The 26,700-nt window shown below is 41.3% G+C and overlaps 2 protein-coding genes across 6 annotated transcripts; one reads left to right on the forward strand and one right to left on the reverse strand.

Moving 5' to 3' along the window:
- The first annotated feature begins 227 nt into the window (after positions 1-227).
- On the forward strand, positions 228-13,679 carry LOC143114533 (solute carrier family 41 member 1). Of its 5 annotated transcripts, none has more exons than XM_076276199.1 (11): positions 228-315; positions 1,619-1,942; positions 6,932-7,039; positions 7,416-7,487; positions 8,158-8,302; positions 8,509-8,655; positions 9,518-9,662; positions 9,822-9,901; positions 11,014-11,148; positions 11,416-11,564; positions 12,437-13,679. In XM_076276199.1, the coding sequence occupies exons 2-11, from the start codon at positions 1,643-1,645 to the stop codon at positions 12,608-12,610; spliced, it is 1,455 nt and encodes a 484-aa protein (XP_076132314.1). In that variant the 5' UTR covers positions 228-315; positions 1,619-1,642; the 3' UTR covers positions 12,611-13,679. The 5 variants fall into 5 exon arrangements, with proteins under 5 accessions (XP_076132314.1, XP_076132312.1, XP_076132311.1 ...); XM_076276197.1 differs by lacking the exon at positions 228-315 and adding an exon at positions 664-703; XM_076276196.1 differs by lacking the exon at positions 228-315 and adding an exon at positions 710-990.
- A 372-nt stretch (positions 13,680-14,051) lies between these two features.
- Positions 14,052-25,964, reverse strand: LOC143114708 (carbohydrate sulfotransferase 11-like). Its single transcript, XM_076276444.1, has 3 exons — positions 25,520-25,964; positions 18,361-18,443; positions 14,052-15,854 (listed from the first exon to the last, which is right to left on the reverse strand). Exons 1-3 carry the CDS (start codon positions 25,611-25,613, stop codon positions 15,009-15,011), a joined length of 1,023 nt encoding a protein of 340 aa, XP_076132559.1. The 5' UTR covers positions 25,614-25,964; the 3' UTR covers positions 14,052-15,008.
- Between the last annotated feature and the right edge of the window lie 736 nt (positions 25,965-26,700).

Genomic DNA, 26,700 nt, shown 5'->3' on the forward strand with positions numbered 1-26,700 from the left:
CAAAGTCAAAGTCTGCTTTATTGTCAATTTGACAATCAGTTGATGTGGAAGCACTGCAGTTTCAAAAAATGCATAGGCCTCTTGCCTTTGAGAGACGCAGTGAGCTGGTGCGTGTGTTTGTCGCTGCTGGCAGATGCCGTAAAATACACTCGTGCCAATCTGCCAACTGAGGTGAAATTTAAGATGATACTTTTTGCCCTACACACTGTCGGGGAGGAGTCCATCTACTTCATACAGCATTTAGACTATTTTTAGGCTAGTTTCAAAACTTTCCTCCATGTGACGACCTCATTCATAACTGAAACAACATTTAGGGTAAGTATAGGCTATTAAGGCATTTTGGCATAGAGCGTATTTTTATGAGTATTGTCATGTGCATGTGTAGCAATGTCCAACAACCTAGGCTATTATAGTCAATCCTCCATACATTTTATAGCATAGGCTACTTCAAAAGCTGTTGGAATACAATCTGCAAACTCTATTTGACAGCCTGACGCTTTCATCTGACTCCAAATTCGCGCTTTAGTGCGGCGATTAAACATCCATTAGAATTCTGCATTCCGTTGAGATACAGTGACCAAACGAGTGGGACTCTCGATTTTTTCTCACGGCTCCAACTTTTAAGTTGAAATGGGAAACCTTTTCACGTGTAACGTCATCGGTTGGAATATGAACATGGCGTCTTGCTCAACGTCGTGACAGTGTAGGTTACACATAGAGACCATCTAGATTTATGCTCTGTTATCTTAGGTCAACATGATCTTCATAGACAAAAATCTCGATCAACAACATTGCTTAAGAACGCACTTGGATAAATTTTTAACTCGTCATCCTTTAACAGTCTATCTGGCTGGTGTAGCCTATTTGGAATAACGTTAGACTACTTGAACTTTCGAGGGTTTATCGCTTCACCTGATTTCATCGATCTGGGCCTCCAGTAATGACACTTTTTGGATACTGGGTATCTATTTAATGAACCAAAATGTAAAGGTTGGCTCAACTTATCGTTTTGTCTTACCTTGTCCACACGAGATTGTCGTACACTGTAGTCTACTGTAACGTACGCCATCGGTTGATGAATATGTTACGTCCTGTTAATTTCTCTTTTCTGCACTTAACCTGAGACCGCTTACATCATTCTCGTTATTCTGGCAATCAGAGTGAAAATGTTGTCAGAATCTCTAATTGATTATAAGTCCACAGCATTGCCAACGAAGCAAAGTATTACAAGTGCCAAAACAATCACTGAATTCCTGTCTTTCTAAATCACTTGCCCATCTGCTGATAATGAGGCTCGATCCTGGAGAGTCCACCACCATTATTAGCCTAATATCGTACCTGTAGCCCAGTATTAAGCATACTATAGGCTATCCTAATTTCAACTGAATTCAGGTGGAAACCTATGATGTGTGCCAGGCTTACTTCAAACTGAAATTTGCTTAAAGGCTACTCAGGATATAGTCAGTCAGTATCACTGTTCACATAGCTGTGGGTATAAGACTACAGTGGGCATTAGTGGAATATATCCTCAAAAGTCTCAGCCTTCCTATTTTGTTGTGGTAGACATGTTAACGTAATTGATCATTTGATGATAATATATGCTGTGCTTTTTCTATAGTGGCAGAGGAACTGAGACGCCATCATGCCTGGAGATGAAGTCCGTCAGAGGAAAGGGCGGTCCAAAAAGGCTAAAAAGGGAAGGGGTAAAGGTCAGGGTAGTGCCACCAATGAGAAGTTGGCAGGTTTTGATGCCCAAGATGATACCCAGCTGCTGCCTCCTCCAATACCACCACCCAAAAAGCCTGTGGAAGAGAAGGTCAAGCCAGCACAGGCCAAAGCTGAGGAGGAGTCATCCATATCCATCTGTCTACAGGTGCTCTTCCCCTACCTGCTTGCAGGGATGGGGATGGTGATGGCTGGCATGGTGCTTGACTCTGTACAGGTGAGTAATCATTTATTTCCTTTTCTTTGGTAATGATTTAATAGCACACATCTTAGTTAAAATTACAGAATATATTGTCTGTCTTATATGCCCAAAGAAGACAGTCTTGGGCAGGTGGATGGAAGGATAATGGCATTCAATAAGTACCAATATGTTTATGAACGACTACATTTTATGAAAACCAGGGGCACTTGTTTGGAAGTGGCAGTGGTGATGAGCTCACATTGTTGATACATGTGAATGATAATGCACACACAGTCCCAGCCATTGCCTTCATTGTACTGTACAACCTGTGCCCTCTCTTTGGTCGAAAAGTGTCATTTGTTGTTTCAGACTTTGTTGTAACAAGAAATGCAACACACTTAAAACCTCTGATGGTGGTTGTCTGGTGATGTTGATCATTAGTTGATGAATGTGGCTGTTCCTTCTCTCTGTAGAATATGCCTTCCTAGCCTGGCCACTAACGCCTTCCCTGAAACCTCTTAACATTATATTAATTAATAATATTCCTGTTAATTCTGGCACTCAGTGTGGACATGTAGTCCACAATCTCCACTTAGAACCTCTGATGGTGGTTGTCTGGTGATAATGATCAACATATGGTCTTACTCATGGTGCCCAAAGGGTTGTGCAAGCTCTCAGCGCAACAGCACATCAGTGTCACTGTCAACCCAAAACCAGAATGGGTAGGGGTGGACTGACAGATAAACTCTATGGCAGAGACAAGCAAATGTTTCGAAAGTCAGTGTGCTTAATTTAGGCTTTATATTTCACAAACATTGTGTGACTATTCAGCTTTACGCTGAATGTATTGATTGAGCAAAATACTACAGGATTCCAGAGATGTTACAATCTTCTAGAGATGTTACGATCTACTATGAATTTGTTAAACGATCAGTCAAATGCATTATAAACAGCAACTGTATGAATCCTCCAAAGCGATAGGTAGTGTGATTGAGCTTATTGTCAGTCATTATCATCATGGATTTTGATATCATATAATAGTAATATCAATCCCCAGCAGTGGTGAAAATTAATTAGAGCAATGAAATTACCCTGCTTTACATGTTTTTTAGTTCTTCACCCATTTGTAATTAGAGCAATGAAATTACCCTGCTTTAAATGTTTTTTAGTTCTTCACCCATTTGTAATTAGAGCAATGAAATTACCCTGCTTTACATGTTTTTTAGTTCTTCACACCATTTGTAATTAGAGCAATGAAATGACCCTGCTTTACATGTTTTTTAGTTCTTCACACCATTTGTAATTAGAGCAATGAAATGACCCTGCTTTACATGTTCTTTAGTTCTCCACCCCATTTGTAATTAGAGCAATGAAATTACCCTGCTTTACATGTTTTTTAGTTCTTCACACCGTTTGTAATGAGAGCAATGAAATTACCCTGCTTTACATGTTTTTTAGTTCTTCACACCATTTGTGCAGTCTGATTTGACTGTTGAGTAAAGGCATCATGAACAGGGGCTTGTTGGCAGCTAGTCCTATTACATTTATTCATTTATTTAATATACCTCTATTAGTCTTCTTAGTGGTAAAGAACTAAATGATGCTGCTCCACTGTTAGAAGATGCTGTCCTGGTTCTCAAATCAATCCCACCTGTACTGATGATGTGCAGCGAGTGATTTGCTCACCTCAGCTGCTCTCATAATGACATGAGTACAAGTAGTCAATTTCACATCTTTTTAGTATCATGATGAAAATGTTAATGCAGTAAATACAAGAAATGTTATTACATGTTTTGTAAGCCTTGCCCAGTAATCATATTAAAGTCCCAATCAGAACATTTTTCATTAATCAGTGTATAAAGCCTCTTAAGATTAATCTTTCATTCTCATCATAATTCTGATGATTTTTTGGGGGACCTGGAATTATATGTGTACTGGTCCAAGAGGAACTATGTGCAGTGTGCCGTGTAGCTGTAGGGAAGATTGGGGCAGAGCAATCCTGCTCTGTATTTCCCTGCTCATCCTTGAGGTGCACTTTAGCTGAATCATCGCTCCGGTGGGGGTGTCCCTGCCTCTGTTCCTGCTTCCTCACAGCCAGCGTACGCAGCTTTAAAGCCTGCTGTGTGGGTACTGTCTGCCTCCTCTCTCTTCTCTTTCATTTCTCTCCCTTTCTTGCACATTCTCTGCAGCATATTTTCAGTCTTTCTTGCTCTCTCTCTTTCTCTCTCTCTCTCTCTCTCTCTCTCTCTGTCTCTCCTTCCTTCTCTCTGTCCATGACGGTTTCAGGGGAAACACTGGCATGAAGTCTGAAGTCTGCAGCAGGACCTCAGAGAGCTGGGTGGTGGTGGTGGTGGGGAGGGGGGCAGTGTGTGAATGAGGTTCAGAGAATGAGTCAGGACGGAGGGGAAGCAGTGAGAGGGAGAAGCCGGCAGTAGAGGGCTTGCCATTTTGCCATTCACTGGACAAGGGAGGGGCTATAACAGACCACCAGAAAAAAGCGCAGACCTCTGACATGTGTTTCTGTCAGGTTTTACACCTGTTAACCCAGTGAGACCAAAGCAACATGTCTGAGTGGTCATTTTACGCTAGAGAAAGTGGGTGAGACCTTAACAGTGAGAGAGAAAACAGTGCGAATGAGAGATCAAGCTAATCATGATGCGGTGTTTGTGTGTGTGCTTGTAAGCACAAAAGAGCTCGAGTGAGGTTATCTGTCCCAGAGCACGAGGCTGTGCATGGAAACACTGAGTCACGACGACAGTGACGAAGACACCGGGCTCCTGCTCTCTTCCGGACTGACCAGCCCTCCCCACGTGGAGACCACTTCTCATTTTCAGCCCGCCTGGAGGACCGCCTGGAGCAGGGCAGCTTTCTCTCCAAGGGCATCAGGGGCACCTGCACTGGAAGGTGCTCCCCTCTTCTCATCAGTTAGCCTGGACTGACAAGAAACCAATGGGCTTATTTAGAAGAGAAACACAGTTACCTTCATAAAAGAGATACAATACGGAGAAGATTGAGTTGCGCACCTGCTGGTTCATCTGTGGAGCTCTAAGGATATTTGTACTGTCAGAAGTGACTGAAGGATTTGACTGTTCTGTCAGTCAAGTAGAGATATTTTGGCACCGATTTGGTGTCTTCTCAGATTGAATATAAGAACCCATCATTTTTTAAACGTCCACGTTTTTTTTTAGGACATTTCATTGGGACACAATCACATTTCCATGAATACTTGGCGTGAACCATAAAAAGTAGTTTGGAGACGCTGGCTAGTCACAGGATCAGCAGTGGTCCTCTCCACCCACTCTATTGTGCCCCACTGCTGTTGGGGATGGGGTAACTGGCCATGGTGGTCACACAGCTGGAACTTGAGCTGTGCTATCAGGGCCAGAAGCTGAGGGGCTTCACCTGTAAGCTGACGCGGTCTGCCCATGGAGTCCTGCCCGAGAGCTCCTGCCTCATTGCTCTCCAGGTGGTCGTGCCCTTCCTGGTGGCTGGATTGGGCATGGTGGCAGCTGGTATTGTCATGGACATTGTGCAAGTATGGTTCTCACATAAGATATTTTTTTTACCCATTCTTAATGTTCACAGAACAGTTAAATGCTGTACAATGATGTAAGGTTCACAAAGACAATTTGTCCAGAATTAAAAATACTGTCCATATGGTACAATATTTTCACATTGCATGTTGTAAAATTACAGTAAAGTTTGGTTCTGGATTCCATATTGTGATGATAATATAGTGGTCCTTTAAGAGAATAATAATAATCATACCCTGTTACCATATTGTGTCTTACCATAGTTTTTAACACTTTGGTTTAGCTCTTCTAACATTGGATAAACAAAGAAAATAATTGCTTAGACATGTTGGCATGTTGGAGTTTTTTTCTGGTGAACTGGTAAACCAATGAGCTAGCAGGCAACACACCTGGTTGAAGTGATACAAACATCACAGTTGGCACTGATAAAATGGATGCAGGGACTGATTCATTTCAGCAATATATTTGGCTATGGCCTCCTTTTCTCATGTGATCATAGGATTTCCAACTCAGAGTGCAAAACTCTTGAATTACCATGTTTCATTATCTATCTGCTGTGCATTGGGTAGCCCTCATCTACTTTCATATCAGGAGTGAGCTCCTCATGAATTGGGTTTGTCTTTTGTCCTTGAGATTGTAAGTCATTTAATTCCTGAAACCATGAACCACATTTTCATATCCTCTTTATCTGGAAATTACAACAAAAGGGTTTAGCACATTTGTGGTGCAATAACAGTTTTGGAGCTCTGTGTCTCCGTGGTAAAGGAATGTCTGTAGATCAGTGTTCTGTAGCATGATAGAAGTCTGTGGTGTTGGAAGGGACCTCGCCATCAAGCAGTGCTCTCAGATGTGATCCAGAGGACAGCCGGTGGTGGAGGACCTGACAGAGTGGCTGATGGGTGGAGAGGCAGAGAGGGCTGTTGTCTCCGACACCCAGCAGCAGGAGAACTGGGCCAGCTCCCAGGATAGCAGCGTAACGTGACAGATAGCCCAGCACTCAAGAGCGCCTAAAAATACTCTGGCAGTATGACACTGTAGACAGGCTTCCTTATCTAATCATTTTTTTGCGTGTCTATTTTTGGAATGCTTTTTAGACAGATGAGTTGGAGTTGAGACTCTCTCTGATTTTATCCACTCTTGAGCAGGGGTTTATTTTGTCTCTTCATTTGAATTGATATGTGTGATCTACACAGGAAGGATTTTGTCCATGCTGTTTTTATTGCTCATACCAATTAATGGATTTGATGTGGATTACATGATCACAATGATGGTCACAGCTCTAAATAAGTGCCATTTGTTATCTGAGTAGCATGGCTACAAAATGACGACCTTGCCACAATCACCCACGCAGCCTATCCTTTCATCTTTACTAATGTTGCCCTATCTTTTGACAGGAATACTCCTGGCATGTTTATTAGAAGTAGTGTGTGATGTAGATGCTCCATTGCAAGATGTCTGAGCTAACTGCACTCTTATTTACTTTTCCTCTTAGCACTGGGAGGTGTTTAAAGTCATCACTGAAATATTTATCCTGGTTCCAGCTTTGGTTGGATTGAAGGGCAACTTGGAGATGACCCTAGCGTCTAGGCTGTCCACTGCTGTAAGTCCACCAGAATACATAATAGTAAAAAAATAGTTTTTTACTAAAAACTATTTTATTGTAACCATTGTATCGCAAACCATGTTATTTCTCCTTCAGAACAGAAAATTATCAACTTATGGATAGTTTATATTTTGATATCAGAAGGTATGGATTTATGGTAACATGTCTCTGTTAAACCATATTGGACATACTGCCACGTTGCTTTATACAATTTATGTGAACATGTAAAGGCCAGACAAGCTCTATTTGTGCTGCATGACCGAAGAGAACATCAGTATTCAGTGTGTTATGTTACCACTTTCAAATGCATTTTCAACTTTGTATTGATTCTGCATGTAGCTCTCAGATGACCTGATCTCTTCCCATTGACTAGGCAAACACTGGACAAATGGATGACCCAAACCAGCAGTGGATAATGGTGTGCAGTAATCTGGCTCTAATACAGGTGCTCATAGTTTTGTACTTCATTTAAAAAACAACAAGACTCGTGTCCTCACCCACTGTTTATAAATGAATAATATACAGTAAGTAGACACATTCGAGTGATGAAATGTAGATATAGCTACAGTAAATAATGTACTGTTATAATTCAGCTGTATAGTAATAATTCAAAAGGTACGACTGAGTGGACATTGCCTCTTTGGATTATCTGTTATCTCTGTACGTTGAAAGTGAAAATAAGATTAGATAATAGAGCAGCATTCTTGCGCATGCCTGCATCAAGAAGATGTCAGAATAAGATAGATAGATAGATACATACATACATACATACATACATACATACATACATACATTCTTTCTTTCTTTCTTTCTTTCTTTCTTTCTTTCTTTCTTTCTTTCTTTCTTTCTTTCTTTCTTTCTTTCTTTCTTTCTTTCTTTCTTTCTTTCTTTCTTTCTTTCTTTCTTTCTTTCTTTCTTTCTTTCTTTCTTTCTTTCTTTCTTTCTTTCTTTCTTTCTTTCTTTCTTTCTTTCTTTCTTTCCAAGGAGGAATTCAAGAATAGCATCTGGTGGTAGAGTAGAGATACTGAAGCCATACATCTTCACTAAAGAAGTTCACCGATGTCAAAGTGATGTGTGGTTAACCTCACTCTCCTCTCTCGTCCTCTCTGCTCTAGGTTCAGGCCACAGTGGTGGGCTTCCTGGCTGCTCTGGCTGCAGTGGTGCTGGGGGCATTCTCTCGAGGTGGAGTGGAACTGGACCAGGCGGCCGTGCTATGTGCTAGTAGTGTGACCACTGCTTTTGTGGCAGCATTGTCCTTAGGTACAACCCTGAACAACAATACCAAGACTATTAAAGTCAGAGAATAGGATTGGGCTATCAAAACTGTTCGTCATCGTTTTATTCTAATACTCAAAAAATACAGCATCCGTGGAACTAACTGTCGTGGAACTAACTCTCTGCCGATGGCTGTCTCCTCTTTGTTAGTTATGCCCTCTGTCATCTTCCCCATCTGTGTCTGCTCTCAGGTCTGGTGATGATTGGAGTGATCATCGGCTCCAGGAAGGTGGGAATCAACCCAGACAATGTGGCCACCCCAATAGCGGCCAGCTTAGGAGACCTCATCACCTTGTCCCTGCTAGCTGGAGTCAGCAGCACTCTGTTTGAACACAGAGGTATTGTAGTGGCACCTTGTTGGTTCTAATTGTTCTGTACCACCTTTTGAAGTCAGTCTACAACCAGTATTTGAAACGCGAGCAAACCAAAAAGTCTTCTTTTGAAATGTTTACTTATAAAACACAAGTTATACATAAGCATGGCAAGCACGGTCAAAAAACTGTATTGCTTCCAACGTCTCTGACTTCAAACTAAACTAATTACGTCCAATCAATTACGCTATGACGTACAGTAGTGCTGTGTAATTGGAAGCTCAAAATACTGCAATGTTATCAGACCTAAACATTACTAAATTATGCATTTTAAACCATTACATTCTTATACATTTTCATGAAATATTTTTTACCATTTTAACTGTTTTTAAACTAAATTATAATTCCAAATGAACTAGTCCCTATTTGGCTCTTACAGGTATGCTCTAATTGACTATATCTGGGTGTCCACACACACATATTTTCCGAGAGTGCTGCTAACATTGTGTGAGCAGCCACGCTAATTTGGAACTGCATACTTCAGAATTTGCTCATTGATACTTTTTATGTACACTAATGTTGGTGCATGTTATATTATACTTACCTTTAGAGTAAGAACTAGGTTTGAGGTTAGGGCTAGTATTATGTAATAGTGTCTATTTGAGAAGTGGATAGTATCATTCATCATTGGCACTGTGTGAAAAAACAATGTTATGTATGCTCGCAAATAAAGTCTTGCTGAGGCATCCATTTACCAGAAGAGGTCAGTATAGGTGTGTAAAAAGCAACTCCATGCCGTTTTCCCTGTCTGTCCTAAATGGGCCAGTGTTTGCCTCCGAGTGCGCTGTGTGATGCTGCTCTGGCTTGTGCTCTGCCTGTCTGTGTGCAGGTGTGTGGTACCTGGCCCCGCTTGTGTGTGTCTTCTTCCTCGTCCTGATTCCTGTGTGGGTGGTGATTGCTCGGCGGAGCCCACAGATCCGTGAGGTCCTCAAGTCCGGCTGGCAGCCTGTCATTGTGGCCATGTCCATCAGCAGGTTTGTGGCACTAGAGTCACAGGGGACACAGCAGTCTTACACAACACACCTTTCAGTTCACACATCTGTCAGTATAATCATGTGTGTAAATGAAACACATGCAGGGGATGCAGGAAAACTCTTAACTAGTTCTGCTACAAATGTACTTTTCTTTTTCAGTTTTGGAGGTCTTATTCTTGACAAGACAGTCAGTGACCCTAAGTTTGAGGGGATGGCTGTTTTTACTCCTGTCATCAATGGTAAGGTGTTTTGTAGCCTTCACAGCTGTTTAGAGCTGTCCTCTATGAGTTTGTTATTTCCATCTTTGGAATTTCAACATGTGATAATACGTGTGTATCCTTCGGCATAGTTAAGTTATCGGTGCCTCTGCAGCTGGTTTGACAGGAAAATGGTTCTCTGGTACTTCGGCCAAGCTAAAGAATTAGCCCAATCTACGAGGATTTTGATTACAGTCATTGCTCTCCTCTGTTCTAGCCTCTCTGGTGTCTCAGGTAATATTACAATTCTTGAATATCCCCTTGGGGATCAATAAAGTATCTATCTATCTATCTATCTACAAAGGAATAAGCCGCCAAATCTTACAAAACCTCACAGATGCGTCTGTTTAAGACTGTCTGCCCAGATGTTCTTGCCCATAAACTGCATAGTCATGGCCCAATATTGGCAGGGTGAAGGAACACGCAGAATAGCAAAGGAGCCTGCAGTGGAATGACCGCTGGCCACCACGGGTCTGCTTTCCATTTCCCTTTCCTCTCTGCGGAGCCACACTGTTTGTGCGTTGCGATTGTCCCTTCAGACATCTTCTTGTCATAATAGCCAGGCTTGTTGTATAATCATCTTCATTGGCTCTCCTTGTTGCAATAATCCTCATATTTGTTCTGGTTCAGAATATTCTCTTGGAGTGTGTAAAAGACTACAGCCACAACGAGTGATCACACTTGTCTGGCAACTCTCTAGGAGATATTCCAGACTGCCAGCTTAGACTTGGCAAGTGCGCAGTGATGCAATTAAATCATTTATTGTTAAATATTTCAGACTGAGAGAGCAAGGTAGCGGTTGAAACCATAAATTGGCATACTGTTGAAAGCTGGAAAATCCATAAATCACAAGGAAATTTGATTTTCTGTCAGGACAGTATGGAAAAATATATGCTGTGCATATGTAATCCTGAACACCCACCCAAATGTGTATGCTAAAAACATATGCCATCCATTCACATCATTTGTGGTTTGAATCGAGAGTTTATGAATGGCTGGTCCTTTTTCCTAACCTCTGTTCATGGTCATCTCCCTTCCTTGCAGGAGTGGGGGGTAACTTGGTTGCCATTCATGGTCATCTCCCTTCCTTGCAGGTGTGGGGGGTAACTTGGTTGCCATTCAGGCGAGCCGCATCTCCACCTATCTCCACTTCTGGAGTGTGCCAGGGGTGCTGCCCTACAAGATGAGGCAGCACTGGCCCAACCCCTGCATCACCTTTTTCTCCTCAGGTAATACTCAATCATAATGAAGTATGTTAGTAAAGAAAGAAATACATTTCAACTCACAGTAGGACATCATGGTCAAAGTAGCTCAGCAGTTTAATATTATGGATACTTGGTTGATGGTTATTTATGTAATATAAAAGCCTCTTGCACAACTTGCACAATTCATTTAAATGGAAGATATCCACAATTCACACTATTCATAATTCTATGTGGTGTATTATGAGAGGCATTCCTACTGTTTTAAACTTTACTGGTTTATTGTTGCGATAGGTGTGAACTCCAAATCGGCAAGAGTGCTGTTTCTGCTGGTGGTGCCTGGTCATTTAGTTTTCCTGTCAGCAATAAGTCTTCTACAGGGAGGCCACACTGCCATCACGGTTGCCTTTACCTGCTGTTACCTCTTTGCTGCTCTTCTTCAGGTGAGTACTTTTGTGGAGTACTTTGTGGAGTGAAATGCATCCAAACCACTCCTTAAATTCTACACAAGCCTACAGACTCCAGAAGAAATGAGCTTGACAGGCCTGTGAGTTAATGATTCACCTTGGCTGGGAATGTGCTGAGGTACTGTTGGAGCAAAAACTTTTAGATTTGGATAAACAAACAATTTTTGAACATACTTTGTTCATTGAGCAACAAAGTAACCGTGCACAGAGATCGGCTTTGTTGAAGGCATCATATGGATGTTGTTTACCTATAACAGCTTTGAAGTCATTTTGATGGTAAACTACTTTATAATAGGGAGAATGGCGCGCCTTCCCATCCGTACCCTACCTTTCTGTCTATGGAAAACCAGCCTGGCACTTTCGCTCTTACCCGACCAGATGAGTCACAAATTGTTTATGCCAATTGTCCAATAACCTACTATTTGTTTGAAATTGTGTCAGTTTGAAATTGTCAGTCGACATGGCTCCTCGGAAATCATTTTTGCTGGTTTGTAAACAAACCCACATGTACAGTGTCCAGGGGGATGGTGCAAGCCATGACTGGTATTTACTACAGTTGTGTTAAATACAAATACTCCGCCACTGTAGGGGGAGTCCCGTAACAAAACACTCCCCCAAAAAATGAAAGTGCATTGGATACCTCTAATGGAAGTGCATTGGATACCTTTAATGTAGACAATGGATCACAAGAGAGGAATAGGAAGTCTGCTCATTTTTGGCTTCTGTTTAAAGGGAGGCTCCATGAGAACGGCAGCTCATGTTCCTAAAAGGACAGGAATGCACTGAATTTGATAGTGGTCAATAGTGTTAAGTGAGTACCTTGACGGAGAACAAATGCTTACTTCTAGGTGGGGATCCTTCTCTATGTGTCCGACGTGATTGTGAGATTCATGTGGAGAAGGGGATTGGACCCAGACAACTTTTCCATCCCGTACCTGACTGCCCTGGGGGACTTGCTGGGGACGGGCTTCTTAGCCCTGTGCTTCCACCTGGTCTCGCTGGTGGAGGGCCTTGGCTTGTGAACATTAGGCCCCTTCCCTGGGTCTCCTCATGTGACCTGTCTCTGGGACTCTGGTCTCTCTGGGACTCCTGTCTCTAAGATGCCAGGCATTTTATCTCTCCCACCTGAGGCACAGTTCAGCAGGCCGGCAGCCCACTGGGGTGACACAAGGACGTAGGACTCCATTTGGCTCATCAAGAGGGTATTACTTGCCTGGAAAAACCTGTCGACCTGCGCTGGTGACAACTCATTTACCAGGAAGCATCATCTAAATGATTTCATTATAATAAATGCTTACACACCCACACACACACAACTGGATTACACTGGATTAGACGTGACTGGACTATTAATTGACTTAATTGTCATTGCCAAAATTATTACTTTTGTGCCACGTATGATATGAATTAGATAATGTTTACAGTATTCATGGATGCAGGAAGCATTGGCTATTTGCACAGTGTAGTAGGGTATAAGAAAAAAAAACATTCTTGTCAGTTTTTCGGTACCCAATTGTGAAATGACATTGGGTGAAGTTACATTGTTAAATATAAGCATTGCATAACATAGTAGTACAGCTTTAACTATGTCTGTAACCCTGGCTTGTGGTTACCATCTCTATGAGGTGAACATACGATTAAAACGACATGACTTGTGCTTTGCTTGCACATTAGGAATATAGCGTTTCATACACTTGACTTTATATTTCCTTAAAAGGTATGCTAAATTTGATACCACATTCAGTAGGCCTACCACTTCTTGTTGTAAATCCCTAATTAACTTCTACATTTGAAAATATTATTTTATTTTTAATATCATTATGAAATAATTTCATGTTTGTTTCCATATATTTAAACATTGTTTAAAAATGCGCATTTTTTGCGAAATTTTCTTGTAAATATGGCAGTAGTATTACAGTCAAATAAATACAATCTACACATATTTTGTTTTCAAAGTGTTCACAAGTGTCCCTCCATAGAGAAGCTTCCATGCAATTCACATTCTTTAACACATGGGAAATGTGTGTGTTTGATAGTCTTGAATGTTCACTGTATCATTGCTGAGAAGACAATAAAGACATCCTACCATAAGCAGAGTGTGTCATGTTAGAACTTCCTTCAGCTCCTCTGATTATGGGCAAGGAATCTAAAGTAGGATTATCACAAAAATATAATGGAAACTATATTCTGCTATTTTACTTCATGAATTTTGGTTGGTTTCCACAGTATGTGTCAACATATGACCAGGATATCACATAGGCTTCAATGAGTTTGGGTGAACTCTGGACCTCCTCTTTTCTTTCCATGAGTCCACATTACTAGTCATACCTGGTGCACAGGGAGCTACACAATCAATAATACTTTGCACATCTCATCAAAAACCAGTCAGCTTTGGATTTCAGATATGATATCTGTAACCTCTGTCCAGACATTGATTTCTTTTAAGTAAAACAATCCTCAATCATGTATAATGGGCTTCAAAAAGAACAGGTGTGGGTGGAGAGGTTATGCAACAGCATGACAACCAATACACGTTTATTCAGCAACTTGACAACTTTTCATATGGACCATATCTAGATGGAGATGGGTGTTTCTCACAGAATCTTCTCCTCTGAATCTAGTGACTCACAGGTAGTCTAGCCCTCCTACTGCCCTGCATAGTTCAACAAGGAAGGCTCTGATGAGGGTCTGCGTTTCTCCAAACCACAGCTATGCACTGTTGACACAGGCTGATCATACTAAATAAAGACTCGGTAAAAAGGAACCTTTGCCATTTCATTCATTAGCGCCGATACTGTCCAGATACAGCAGGACTGCCACAGTTCACCATCATTTCAATTTTTTAATTCAAATTGGAATGAAATTGGAAATTCATCTTTTTCATTATTGTCATTATTGAATCAAGTAATATTTCACCTTAGCCTAAATTCATCCTAAACTCTGAGGGGTTTTTATTATGTTCAAGTAGTCAACAGGGAAAGTAGTTGGCCCACATTTTGTTTTCCATTGAAACCTGACATACATAGAACCCTAAGAAATGTAATTTATTGGGATGGTTTAGTTTAATCTTCATCCACAATAATCCACAATAAATATTTTCGACAATACCATAAATACAGTCAAGAAACATGCATGGAATGAAATTCAAAAGAAAGCTGTGACTTCATGTAACTGCCTTAGAACCCTTAGAAAACTGACACATAAGGCACTAATTCCAGTCCGTAAAAGAGGCAGCCATTTTGTTAAATTCTCCTGTCACAGACAGTATCAATGTCTTCACACTAGAGATATGCCCCATGACAATTGTCCTGCCATTTTCCCTTCTGAAGTTTCATTTTGGGGCATCACAATCAGTAAAAAAGCACAAAACATTCACAAAGAAGTAAACATACTGACATTGGTTGGAAAATGTACTTATCCTCATCTTAACTTCAAGTAAGTTGGTGTGGTGTAGTTGAAAAGCAAGAAGTCCATCCTATAGAGGTTGAAGAGCTTCTTCTGATAGAAAGGACTAATATTCCGAAAGAACTGGGCAGCCATGTCACCTGTGGTGCGGGTAGTCTTCCCCGAGGTGGGGAAGCGGACCTCTGAGTCCACGCCAGCCAGTTGGAGCACATAGCGAGAGTCCTGAGCTAGGGTCTCATATTTTCCCACTACGTCGTAGTGGATGAGGCAAGGGTGGCAGAGCGAGTGCACCCGCTCCCAGTGTTCATTAAAGGGCTCCTCCCTCTGTGTCTGTGGGTCCACCAGGTAGTAGACAAACTCCTCGAAGGAGACGTCGTTCCCGCGCTCCAGAGACCTGGGCTTCGGGTCGGGCCTGTGACGGCGAATGATCTTGGTGCCGTAGCGTTTGTGGAAGGCCGTGTTGTAGCTACGCGTGAACTTGTTTCGGTAGGCCGACACCAATCGCTCGAAGGGCTCGCGCACAAAGATGAACTTCAGGTAGCTGCGCAGGCGGCGGTTGATCTCGGCTGCGGAGTACTCCGACAGCGTGCGCAGGTTGCCTGGCACGTGCGCCTCGTTGGCCGGGATGGCCAGCGGCTCGTGGTAGCGGCCCTTCCCTGTCAGGACCATGAGCACGCGTTTCCAGTTGGTGCAGGCCACCTTGGGCACGTAGCAGTAGAGCAGGCCGTGCTCGTCGTCCACCACCAGGTGGCGCAGGTCCTCGGGGGTCAGCACGCGCCTCTTGTGGGTGTGCGAGCGGCAGACCTCCTCCAGCAGCTCTCGGCGGCCCAGAAGGGATGCCTGCACAGCAGACTGCTCCAGCTGCAGACAGCATGCGCAGGACAGGGGAAAGGACACACAGGAGTCAGACAATACACCATGCCATTGTTCCTTATCACCCGGAGAGAAGAAATACTCTTTTCTGATTGGCTGGCGGGGTGGCTTTTAATTCTGAATAACAGGACACCTATGAAGTAGATCTGGTAAAAAAAGTTTAATCGCTGTTCCATGTCAATGCTTATGAATGGAAACTATAACAACGATATTAGGACGACGGTTGAGCCTGGAGGCAGGCTTCGCAACAATGGAATCAATTGTAAGCAAGCTAACTGTCCATTCTATCACTGTTATAGGGCCAACGAAAGTTGTACAACAAGCTGAACTAGTGAGCGTCTTTTTAAACGGAACCGCGTGTTTCCTTTGCTTTACAGTGGCAACCGGGTGATAAGCGAGATAACGGCCTTCGAGGTGTGTCCAGTTATACGGAATTAATGGACTCGGGCGGAGGCAACCCCCCTTCGCTGCGTGTCGGGAGTTCTTTGCCCCTCGCCCATTAATTCCGTATAACAGGACGGACACCTCGGCGGCCGCTATCCCTTACATAATTAACCCCTATCAGCCCTTCCAATTATAAAGGACAATGAGCATTAAAATCCTCAAAATAGGTTTTTACACTAGATCTACAAACTAAGGCTGATATGACTAATGTGCCTGGACCCTTTTCGTGGTATTTATGTATTTGTCTTTTTTCATGCCACCATTTTAGGGGTTAATAAATGTTACCAGCATTATTCCAGAAATGTTATGTTGTGTATTTCTGTATGTATTTATCCAAACTGTATCTCATAACTTTAAAATGATAATGCTTTATCAAATGTATGAGATGTACCACATAACTTTCAGTGTCCCGCCGGCGGGACGGTTACCCCCCTCCCCCACCTCCCCCCAACATTCTAAATCAATTGTATGCACCATATTGCTATGTAGCATAGTAATGTTATACACCATTTCAAAGCTTTGACTCTTGGGAATCCAAAAATGACAACTTTTTTCATGTACAATCTGTATAGTGCTTTACATTCTCAGATTAATCTTATTATGTCTCAATTAAATTTGATCCAAAATGCCCCCCTCCCCCCCTTCCGCTTTTGGTGCTACCCTGACTTCTGGCTGCAGTGTAGCTGCAGCACAATAAGTAGATGCAACATATTGGGTACTGAAATATTCACAAAAATCCATAGGAATTGGATCTTCATGTTGTGTTATCCAATATTAGTTGTACAGATGTATAGTCTATCTTATACACACTCATTGAACCAACAAAGTAAATGCAAAAATAGAGACATTTTTGTAATCATTCCATATTTAGTGTAGTCATTCCATATCAGAACTCCTGAAGTATAATCCAAATACAAGCATGAAACCTCAAAGTGTTACCTTTCATTTGAGACCAGGATTATGCTTCTACACAAAGGGGTTCATGTGCAGTAAGCATTTGATTGTCAGTATGCATTTTGGATAACAAAAAGTCCTATGGGGAGTATCCATAGGCATTTTACAAAACGCATGGGCATACCTTGGCAAATAATAGTCTAAAGCACTCATATTTTCATTCTATATTGATCTACTTTTGCACACAACTTCACAAGACCTGGTGCTAGGGCTCAGTTGTGTTTCTAAGGGATATCAAGAGACCCAGAGGGCTGAAATGTGGTCAGTTTAGAGATGCTTGTAATCCGGCAGAAAGAAAAAAATATATTCTAGCCTCTGTAACTCTTTGTGAGTACATCACACATTTATTGAAGTTATTTATAGATTATTATTTTTATAGAGGTTCTCAGCTTTCTATAGAGGTCCAACATTTGATAGTAGGCCCCAGAAGAGGTGGGAACAATGCCCTTGTAAATAGGCACAGTGCAATTTCAGGCAAAAACTTGAAATTCTTTTTGAGAGTTAAGAAGTTAATTATATTATTCATTAATACAATGCTGTTTAATATTACAGAATAACAGATTTCATCATGGCAGTTTGCAATGTTCTGTAAGGTCATAAGCTTTTCATGAGATGACATACGGTGAAAAATGCATAAAATACATAAAATTTTCACTGATCGATTTCATGAAAATTCTAAAGGAACTTTCATATGAGAACTATTTGGTGGGCTCTACTTTTGACAAGCTCAGTCACATGATGCTTGGCTTTTGCTTTTTTCCCCCTCAACATTAGATCACTCAATAGCCCGAATTCCTGGGGCATACCAGGTGGTATTGGAAGGGGGGGGGGTGTTTTCTTAGTAATTTCAGTTTTCCCCTCTGCTGCCCCCCGCCACAACCATGGCATACCCCACGGACCAGTCTGTGAACCCTGACTGAACCCAGACATACTTTGAAAATGCTACATTTCACGGGGCACTCTCCGTATTTCATTAATATTTATAAGCGCGTGGTTCTAATGATGGCCAAATGCGCACCTCTGAGACGTTTGGTTTAAGGCATGCAAAATTCTGTGCTGTAATGACTCACTTGTGTGAATGACTTAGTTATGTTACCTGATCATTGTCATATAATGTATGCAGCGGATTTCTCCGGGACTTCCCTGTGACGTTTCTCCTCGGCCCACCAAGTGCAATCACTGTGAGGAGACAAATGCATACACACCAAATAAGACACATACATAAGAATGATTGATCAGAAGCATGCATAAGTAAACAAAGCATGCAGCACTGTTCACACCAATTCTCTCTTTCCTTCATGTGTGTCAGTATTTCAGTGGCAGCATTATCTGCTCTTATTTAAGATAAACAATCCATCTCTAAGCTCAGTGCACAATGCATTTTTAGCTGAACTACAATTCTTCTTGATTTTTTTATTGTAGAGGAAAATACATCCTCCCCCTATGGGAACCTATACCCTTTCTATATAGGCTTGCAACTCGGATGACATAGCTATTAACTCATTAAAGACTAGTGTATTTTGCATTACCGTTTAATGTGAAACATATGGAGGTGAGAACGGTCCGTAATATTCCACCAATTACTGACTTTCTTGACTCTGTCACCGTTGTGATGAGCCATAAAATCCCTCCCTCAGATTTACATTCTCTATAGGAACACTTTGTTCCTTTGAGCAGTCCAAGTCCTCTCCCCTCCACCCCCCTCCCGCCCTCAACCCCTCCAGGCCAGATGCATGCCTGCGCTGGGGCCCTGCTGAGGAGCACAGGAGTGGCCTGGCACGTGTACCAACAGTGGGAGAGAAGGCACTTCACCGAAAATAGACAACAGACAGTGACAGACATGGTGACAAAGGTGACAAGGTGGCTGGTGGAGACGCCCCGCAGAGCAGAGGGTCCATGACGTGGTCAGCGAGGCAAGCAGAGAGAGACACGACAGAAAAAAGGGGGTGGGAGGAGGAATGCACTCACTGCCCCCATGTAGATATATGAGGGGGAGGACCTGGAGCTGTATAGCTAAGACTTGCAGCTGTTTATATTTCACCACATCATACAGAGTTCACTAACACGGAGATGGAAGTTGACTTTATAGCTAACATTAATAAATGACCATGTATGAAACAACCTGGCAACTGACAAATACACATCTCCCCAGTCAGAGGAACACCCATACTGGCCCTGACAGCCTTTGGGAACGCAATTCATGTTTTGGTGAAGTCTTCCATTTTTCTTCAGTGGATAGTTTGCTTATATGCTAATTGTGAGCTGCTTCTATGTTGACACAAATTTTAAAAATCCTGTTCACACATCCAGCAAGAGAGAGGAACAGAACATAGATTATAGAATACTACTTGACAGCTAACCATAATTCCTTCTGTTGTACGAGACACTGTTTCTCCAGACTGTGAAACTTTTTTCTTAATCTTAAATGTTCATATTATAACCTACTGTCAGTGCTTTCAGATTAATAATCTAGGGTACATGATTCATGCTGCAGAAAAAGCAAGTTTTGCAAAGGTCTATGGGACCCGAAATGCTTTGCTGGAGACTGTATAGGAAGTCCCACACTCAGAATCCATGCAGTGATGATCTGATGTGAGACGACTGAATGTAAGCCATGTCTCATGGGCAGGAAAACTGTGTGTAAATAATGCATTGGAAGTAATTCTGTTCTGTAATAAACAACCTTAACATCCACTTGGCATACCATTGTGGGTTTAAATTCCAGTTATTTGTCATACACAAATGCTATCCATAACTATACAGTATCTCCATGTGAATACTAAATAGAAATGAAGCTTGTGCAGATTTGATTATGTAATCAACATGATATAATAACTTTAGGGCAGATCAGTACTGACAGTAGACAGCAGTGAGACTGGCATTTTAACTTGTGTGGTGCCTGGTAGACAATGTCTAAATTATAACTTAGATAGATAGATAGATAGATAGATAGATAGATAGATAGATAGATACTTTATTGATCCCCAAGGGGAAATTCAAAAAAAGCCAAACTTAAGTCTAGCATGTAAACTGAACTGTGACTGGGGGTATGTAAGCCTTTCAGACTCTCAGGGATTGCAGACAAGCATGCAGTGAAGTTTAAATGTCTTAACATGAATAGCATTAGGTTGGTGGAAAATGATTAACATCAGCATTATTTGCAGGGAATCGCCCTGCCCTGCCCCAAATAACACGGTGCCAAAAGGGCCAAATGGTCAGCAAATCCAGAGATTGACAAAAACACAGTTCAAAAGTATACTTTAGACCTCTGATCTTGACAAAAGTTTACAGAACCATCATGTGTGTTTATCTAACACTACAACTGAATGCTGAGGAAGGTGAGGCCCAATGCCAAAAGGGCTATCAGTTGTGGATTTGAGCGAGCAATGCTATGGTTATCAACATTCATGAACCAGATGATTCACAAAGACCATGTTGACCTATAGTTTCCTCTAGAATCAAGAATACCTGTACTTTTGTGAACAGCAAAAAAAAAAAAAACGCCAACAACTAATAACAGTTATGCATGTTTGCGTGCAACACAGTATGCATACTCATAGGGTTGCAACATTTCGGGAATTTTCAAAGTTGGAAACTTTCCATGGGAATTACGGAAATTAACGGGAATAAACTGGGAATTTTTAATATGGCAATTTGGTCTATACAGTAACAAGGAACTTAAATGTAGTGGACAAAACCCCATCTTGCAGCATAATATTAGTTAAAACAACCTGATTTAATGCAATTTCAGTCAAATTTCTATCCTGCACATACGTCAATCCCATGCACACAGCAATCAGCATAGGCTACTAGACATAAAGGAAACCTATGATGCGTTCATGTGCATGGGGAAAAAAAATTCCCAGTGAAAATGTCATCTCATGTGGGAATAACTGGTGTGAAACTGGGGGAAGTTTGCAAACAGAGTTGCCCAGTTATTGGCTTGTCGTCACTTTTGTCTTCATTCAAATGGGTGTACGTCATTTTGCATAAACTGTAATGGGACGATTAATCTGTTTGATTAAGCTTGACAATTTATATATAATTTACATAATCTATAAGGTTTGGTTGGGGTGGTATGTTGTGTCATTATATTTTTATTTGTTTTACCATTTTCAGGGATTCTAACTGAACAAACTGATTGTCAGTCAATGTTCCAACCAATTGGATTTTGTTGTTGAGTGGCGTGGTGTATCTTGGGCAGTTCAGTGGTTTCAGTGTTGCTAGCTTATGTTTCACCATGTTTTCAGTTTTCAAACCTGCCTCTGTCTGCTTGCATTCAATTTTTCTTACAACAAGAGTTACTCGGAAAATCACGTGCTCAGTACATGCTAAAAGAGGAAACAATATTTTATCTTTCAATCTGATGACATTACAAGGAAGTGAAGACAAGACACCAAGAGCTTACAGTACTCAAATATAAAACAGTCAAATTCAAAATAGTTTCATTTATAACTTTTAATACTAAAGCAATATCATCCATAATATTTAGCATTTTGCAATGTCCTTACCAACTCAAAGAGAGTACTTTTCTTACTTTCTTAAAGCCATAGCACCTTTAACACCTGTAAAGCCATTGACACCTTTTGTGATCACAAGATCTGAAGTATTACCAAGAGATTTAAAGTTGGCCACTGTACATACAATGGAAGGCTGGAAGTATCGAGCTCAGTTCATCTAGTTGTTTGGTATGTTATAACTGTTTTCTGAATTATCTACAGTACGAGTTGAGATGTATTATAATAAGATAAGACAAGATAAGTATCATCCGTACAAATGACCAACATCAGTTCGCCTAGCTCACTGAACTTAAGCAAAGTGTTTTGGAGGCCTATAAAAAATATATATAAGAACACCTGATTCAATGAGGGTAGTAACATTGCTTGTTTGATGTTTCAAACCATGTTTCAGTTAAAACAAGAAAAACAATCAAGTTTATGTGTGCATATAAGACCATTGATTAAACAAAATGACTTTAAACGAGATTAAATGTTCAGATTGATGTGTAACATGTAATAGATTAGACTTGTTTACCTTATACACTAAATCAATTCCTATTTCTATTTCTAATCAACACCAGATTAGAGAATAATTTAGACATACCAGCTTGTTTCCAGAACAGATATTACCATCCTCTATACATACTGTAGCAATTAATGTCTGGTATCTTACTGCTGCCATAGCACTCACTGACCAGTGTGGTCTGAGCTAAAAGACCAGGCTGCTGCTGGTAGCGTTGAGGCGTTGAAGGCAAAGGGACAGGAGGGTACAGGTAACCTGTGCTTTTTGTATGAGGGCTTTTTGGGTAGGTAGCTCTCAGCAGCAGAGCCAGGAGCAGGTGGTTTGGGTGCTAGAGCCTTGGGTTTGGGTCTCGGGCTAAACAAAGACAGCCTGCCCATTGAGAGTATAGCCTCTCAATACTTATAGGGAACTTCAGATGATGGGGTGGGAAGTAGGGGTGGGGCATACTTCAGCATAGATATTTGAGCATTCCCTCTCAGTTTCAGCTTTTTGGGGTATTTGATTTGGTTCTACAGAGTTCTTGTTGTTTTCAGCTTGTTCACTCTGTAGCACTGTTCCGTGCTTATCAGAGGGAAAGGTTGTTGGGTGATGGAGGGGAAAAAGACAGCTGTTGCTTAAAACATTTTTCCTACCCAGATGAGTTCTGTCCTATTTGGTCTGAAATACGGGCTGTGATTTCAAAGTAGGTTGAAATCGTCAATTAAATGCATCCCCGTTGAAAGAGGAAATAATACATAGCCTACCCTTAGGTGACTTCACAAACCGGGAACTTTCCACGGGTTAGGAAGAAACGTCTCTAAACATTCAGCCCACGTATGTGAGTAGCAATGAGTGGCCCAGAGAGTTCAATTAGTATTCACAATGAGCACAGCCTTTCGGAGTCAACTGAGGCAAAGCGGCCGGAACAAAGGAAGCCTGCTGGAACCCTGCACAGGCTTCCTGCCACTGACGACAGCTTCAGAGATGTCAGAGGGACCCCAAATCAACAGCTCAATGCCACTCAAAACCATCAACATATGCATGGAACCTGTCTCCACCATACTGCTTTTATGATGCACAAGGTCATAATTACGGCTATGATTTTTTTCGCCCATACATTTTTTAGTCATACAACGATTTTTGTACAACCCAGAAGAAAGGAAAATATTCAAAATAATATCTCTTCTTTGTGTAGCCCATATAGCTCCTGGACAGAAATTATCTAAATTTAAGGTCAATATAAGATTTTGAGCATTGTTATGAATTTCTCCATCTCAACTCCTAAGATATAGAAGCTAGCTTTGCTCTTGTCTCAGTCCAACTTCTCTCACGGCACTGATCTGTACTTGTGCAAAACATGCCCTCACTTCTCTTGGCATCTCTTGAGATCAGGCTTGTGCAAAACATGCCCTCACTTCTCTTGGCATCTCTTGAGATCAGGCTTGTGCAAAACATGCCCTCACTTCTCTTGGCATCTCTTGAGATCAGGCTTGTGCAACATTTCAGAATTTCATTGAAACTGGCTCTTAAATTCCAATTCAATTCTTGAATTTCACTTGCATTTCAAATGAGGTAGCAAACAGGAAGCAGAATTGCAATTCGAATTGTGCACAACCCTGCTTGAGATAACGGCAAGATGCAAGAAAATGAGAAAAAGGGGAGATAACAGAGCAGAGAGTGCTTTGACTCAAAGGGTGACTCAAAAAATATCTGCGTCAATAGACATGTTTTGGTGTTTTTGAATTCTCAATTTCATCGCAAGGCAGGGGCCTGGATGTTTGAGGGTTCTGAGAGTGCAGTATCCTGGCTGACCCTAAGAAAGCTCTTTTGTGAAGGCAGATCTCATTGCTCCTGAGATCTGTTGTAACCATGCACCCAGCCAGTGGGTTATGGTCCTAATCACTACAATTATGCCTTTATAATTATATACTACGAATATTATGGCTACATTGTGTTCACTCTTCCTGGGGAAAGTGAACGGCGGAAGAGACACAATAGCACTAGGTGGCTGCTTCCTAATGGGTACGCAAAGACCATCAACATGAGTGTGATTACCGGTATATTCGTTGAAGTCATTTCTGCACATGTGCTCAAATTGCAAATGAGGGGGAAACAGTTGAGGAAGTTTTGTGGTTTCATGGGTAAGCAGCAGAAGTCATGTGAAAGAAAGGGGAAGAGAAAGAAAGAAAGCTATAGCAAGGACATTGACATTACATTGGTTAAACCATGCAATTGTAAATCTTTCTGATATTCCATTGTGGTTCAAAATGTAGTGCCCCTTTCAAGTAGTCCGTCAAGAATGTACCGTCCCATATGGTATCAGTTTTCAGGTATTAGGGGTTGAAGCAGTGAAGGGCCCATCAGGGTGTATTATTAGTAGTATTATTAGTACTATTTAATCATAGCACATGTAATGCAGAGTATAAGAGTATACTTTTAAAATACATTCTTAGTAGTTTTGTTTGTGTTTTATTGTCCTAAACCCACTATGCGTTCCATAAAACACATCTCTCCAACATGCCCACACAGGAAAGTTTACACCTTGTGAAATGATCTCAGCAGAAAGTACACCAATGCTATTAATTATTGAAACTGCACAATGACAAACATGACAGTATGCAAATGTAGACTGTAACACTGTGCGTCACTTCTCCTCACTATCATTTCTCATTAGCACAAAGACAATCGCATTTTTTAAACCTATGTTGTCTTGGTCTGGCCTCAGTATAGTAGCCTAGCCTACATTTAGGCCTACCCCACATGTTTCACCGATCCTAGTCTACTATGAATTAGGACTGTTTTTTATAAAAGCTGTTCATGGCAGCTGGACTAGTTGGATCCTATCCTGAAAAATGTGCAAACTGTCTTCCTAACATAGGCCTAAGCCTACTGAAAAAAAAAATCATAAATGTTTGGCCAGCTTCAGGAAATGGAAAATATTGTATAACAAGTGTGAAAGCTGACTAAAATAGCCTAGGCTACTAACCTATAAACTAGGCTTCACTAGGTTCACACACTAGACACTTGCTCTCAATGAGGAGTTTGCATTTTCATGGGGGTTTCAACATCTCCCAAGCTCAGTGTGGCCACTTAAAGCTCAGCAGTGCCAGAGTTCAAAAACTGTGAATTCAGACAGCTGATCACACTAGCTGAGTTCCTATTTGATGTTCATGGGCTTATTGCGATATTCAGATTAAACTATCAAAGACAATAAACTGATTGTAGGCCTATGTTTGACAAAGACACAAACTTACCCGATCTAGAACTGTTCTGGAAATACAATATAATAAAGAAAAAGGAACCAAGGCACGTTGCCAGAATAAGTCGTCCCACTTTGGTCTTTCTCATCCTTATTCTCCAAACGGAATGAGCCCCGCCGTCGTCCGACAGTGGCTCATGCGAGGCAATCAGTCCGATGCTGACTCACGGACGACGCAATCTCCATGTAAAAAAGTAGCTTCTTGGTGATTCCAACTAAACTTTTCATCAATAAAGCAAGCCTATTCAAGGCTATAAGTCATAATTGCACAAAAGTTAAGATGTATCCAATGCATTCTCGATGAATAGGCTATTACCCCACTGAGAAGGAGGAATTGTTACTACAGCAGACTAAGTGAAATGAATGTGGACAGTTAAATATTGCTAAAGGTTGCCGTCTCTCGAGTATAGCCTACTATCGTTCTCGTTGATAGTGGTCTTCCGCTGTCAAAATGTGTTACTTCCCCAAAACATGGAGGGCACAGTTTCAAAGTTTCAACCATGACGTCAGTCCCCCCGCTAGTCACAGCCACTGCACTATCATGCAACGCGTAACGCGAGCCATGGGCTTTCCCTAGAGTAGGCTAGGTTGTCATGACGCAGTCAACACTCAAATTTCCAATGACAGTTTCCTACATAATTCATACCAAAGATTCTAGATCCTAGAGTCATGTGTAATATGTTCAAGAACACATATAACCAAAAGCAATTAAATGCTGCTATCCCCTGAAAATAGCGGAAACATAATTGTTTATCTACACTTGTAGCGACATCTGGCGGCATTATTTCCTACAACACAAAATATTATAATTAACTATTTTTAACACAAAAATGTGTTAAACATGATTCTATCATATAAAAAGCATATTTATTGTACTATAGGATACATACAATATTAAATAATACACATAAAATCATGCAGATTGAGTAGGCCTATGCCCCCACAGGAGGATAACCTACACTGTGAGTAGGCTAGTCTGCAGTGCTTCTTTTCCCAAAAAAGTGGCAGATCAGCTCATCCAAGTTCATCCAAGGACTGAGAATATGAAAAGGAGAGACTATGTGTGATTTTTTTCAGGTGACAGGTGACAAGTTCTGAACTCTGTCCATATCTACATCTTTTTCATTCATGATAATAAAGCTTAGATTGGTTGATAACACAATACAAACAAATAAT

Source organism: Alosa pseudoharengus, unplaced genomic scaffold (genome assembly GCF_046254945.1).
Source record: "Alosa pseudoharengus isolate Yale_2024_CS ecotype anadromous, Long Island Sound unplaced genomic scaffold, YU_APseudo_1.1 YU_APseudo_1.1_scf_9, whole genome shotgun sequence".
NCBI lineage: Eukaryota > Metazoa > Chordata > Actinopteri > Clupeiformes > Clupeidae > Alosa > Alosa pseudoharengus.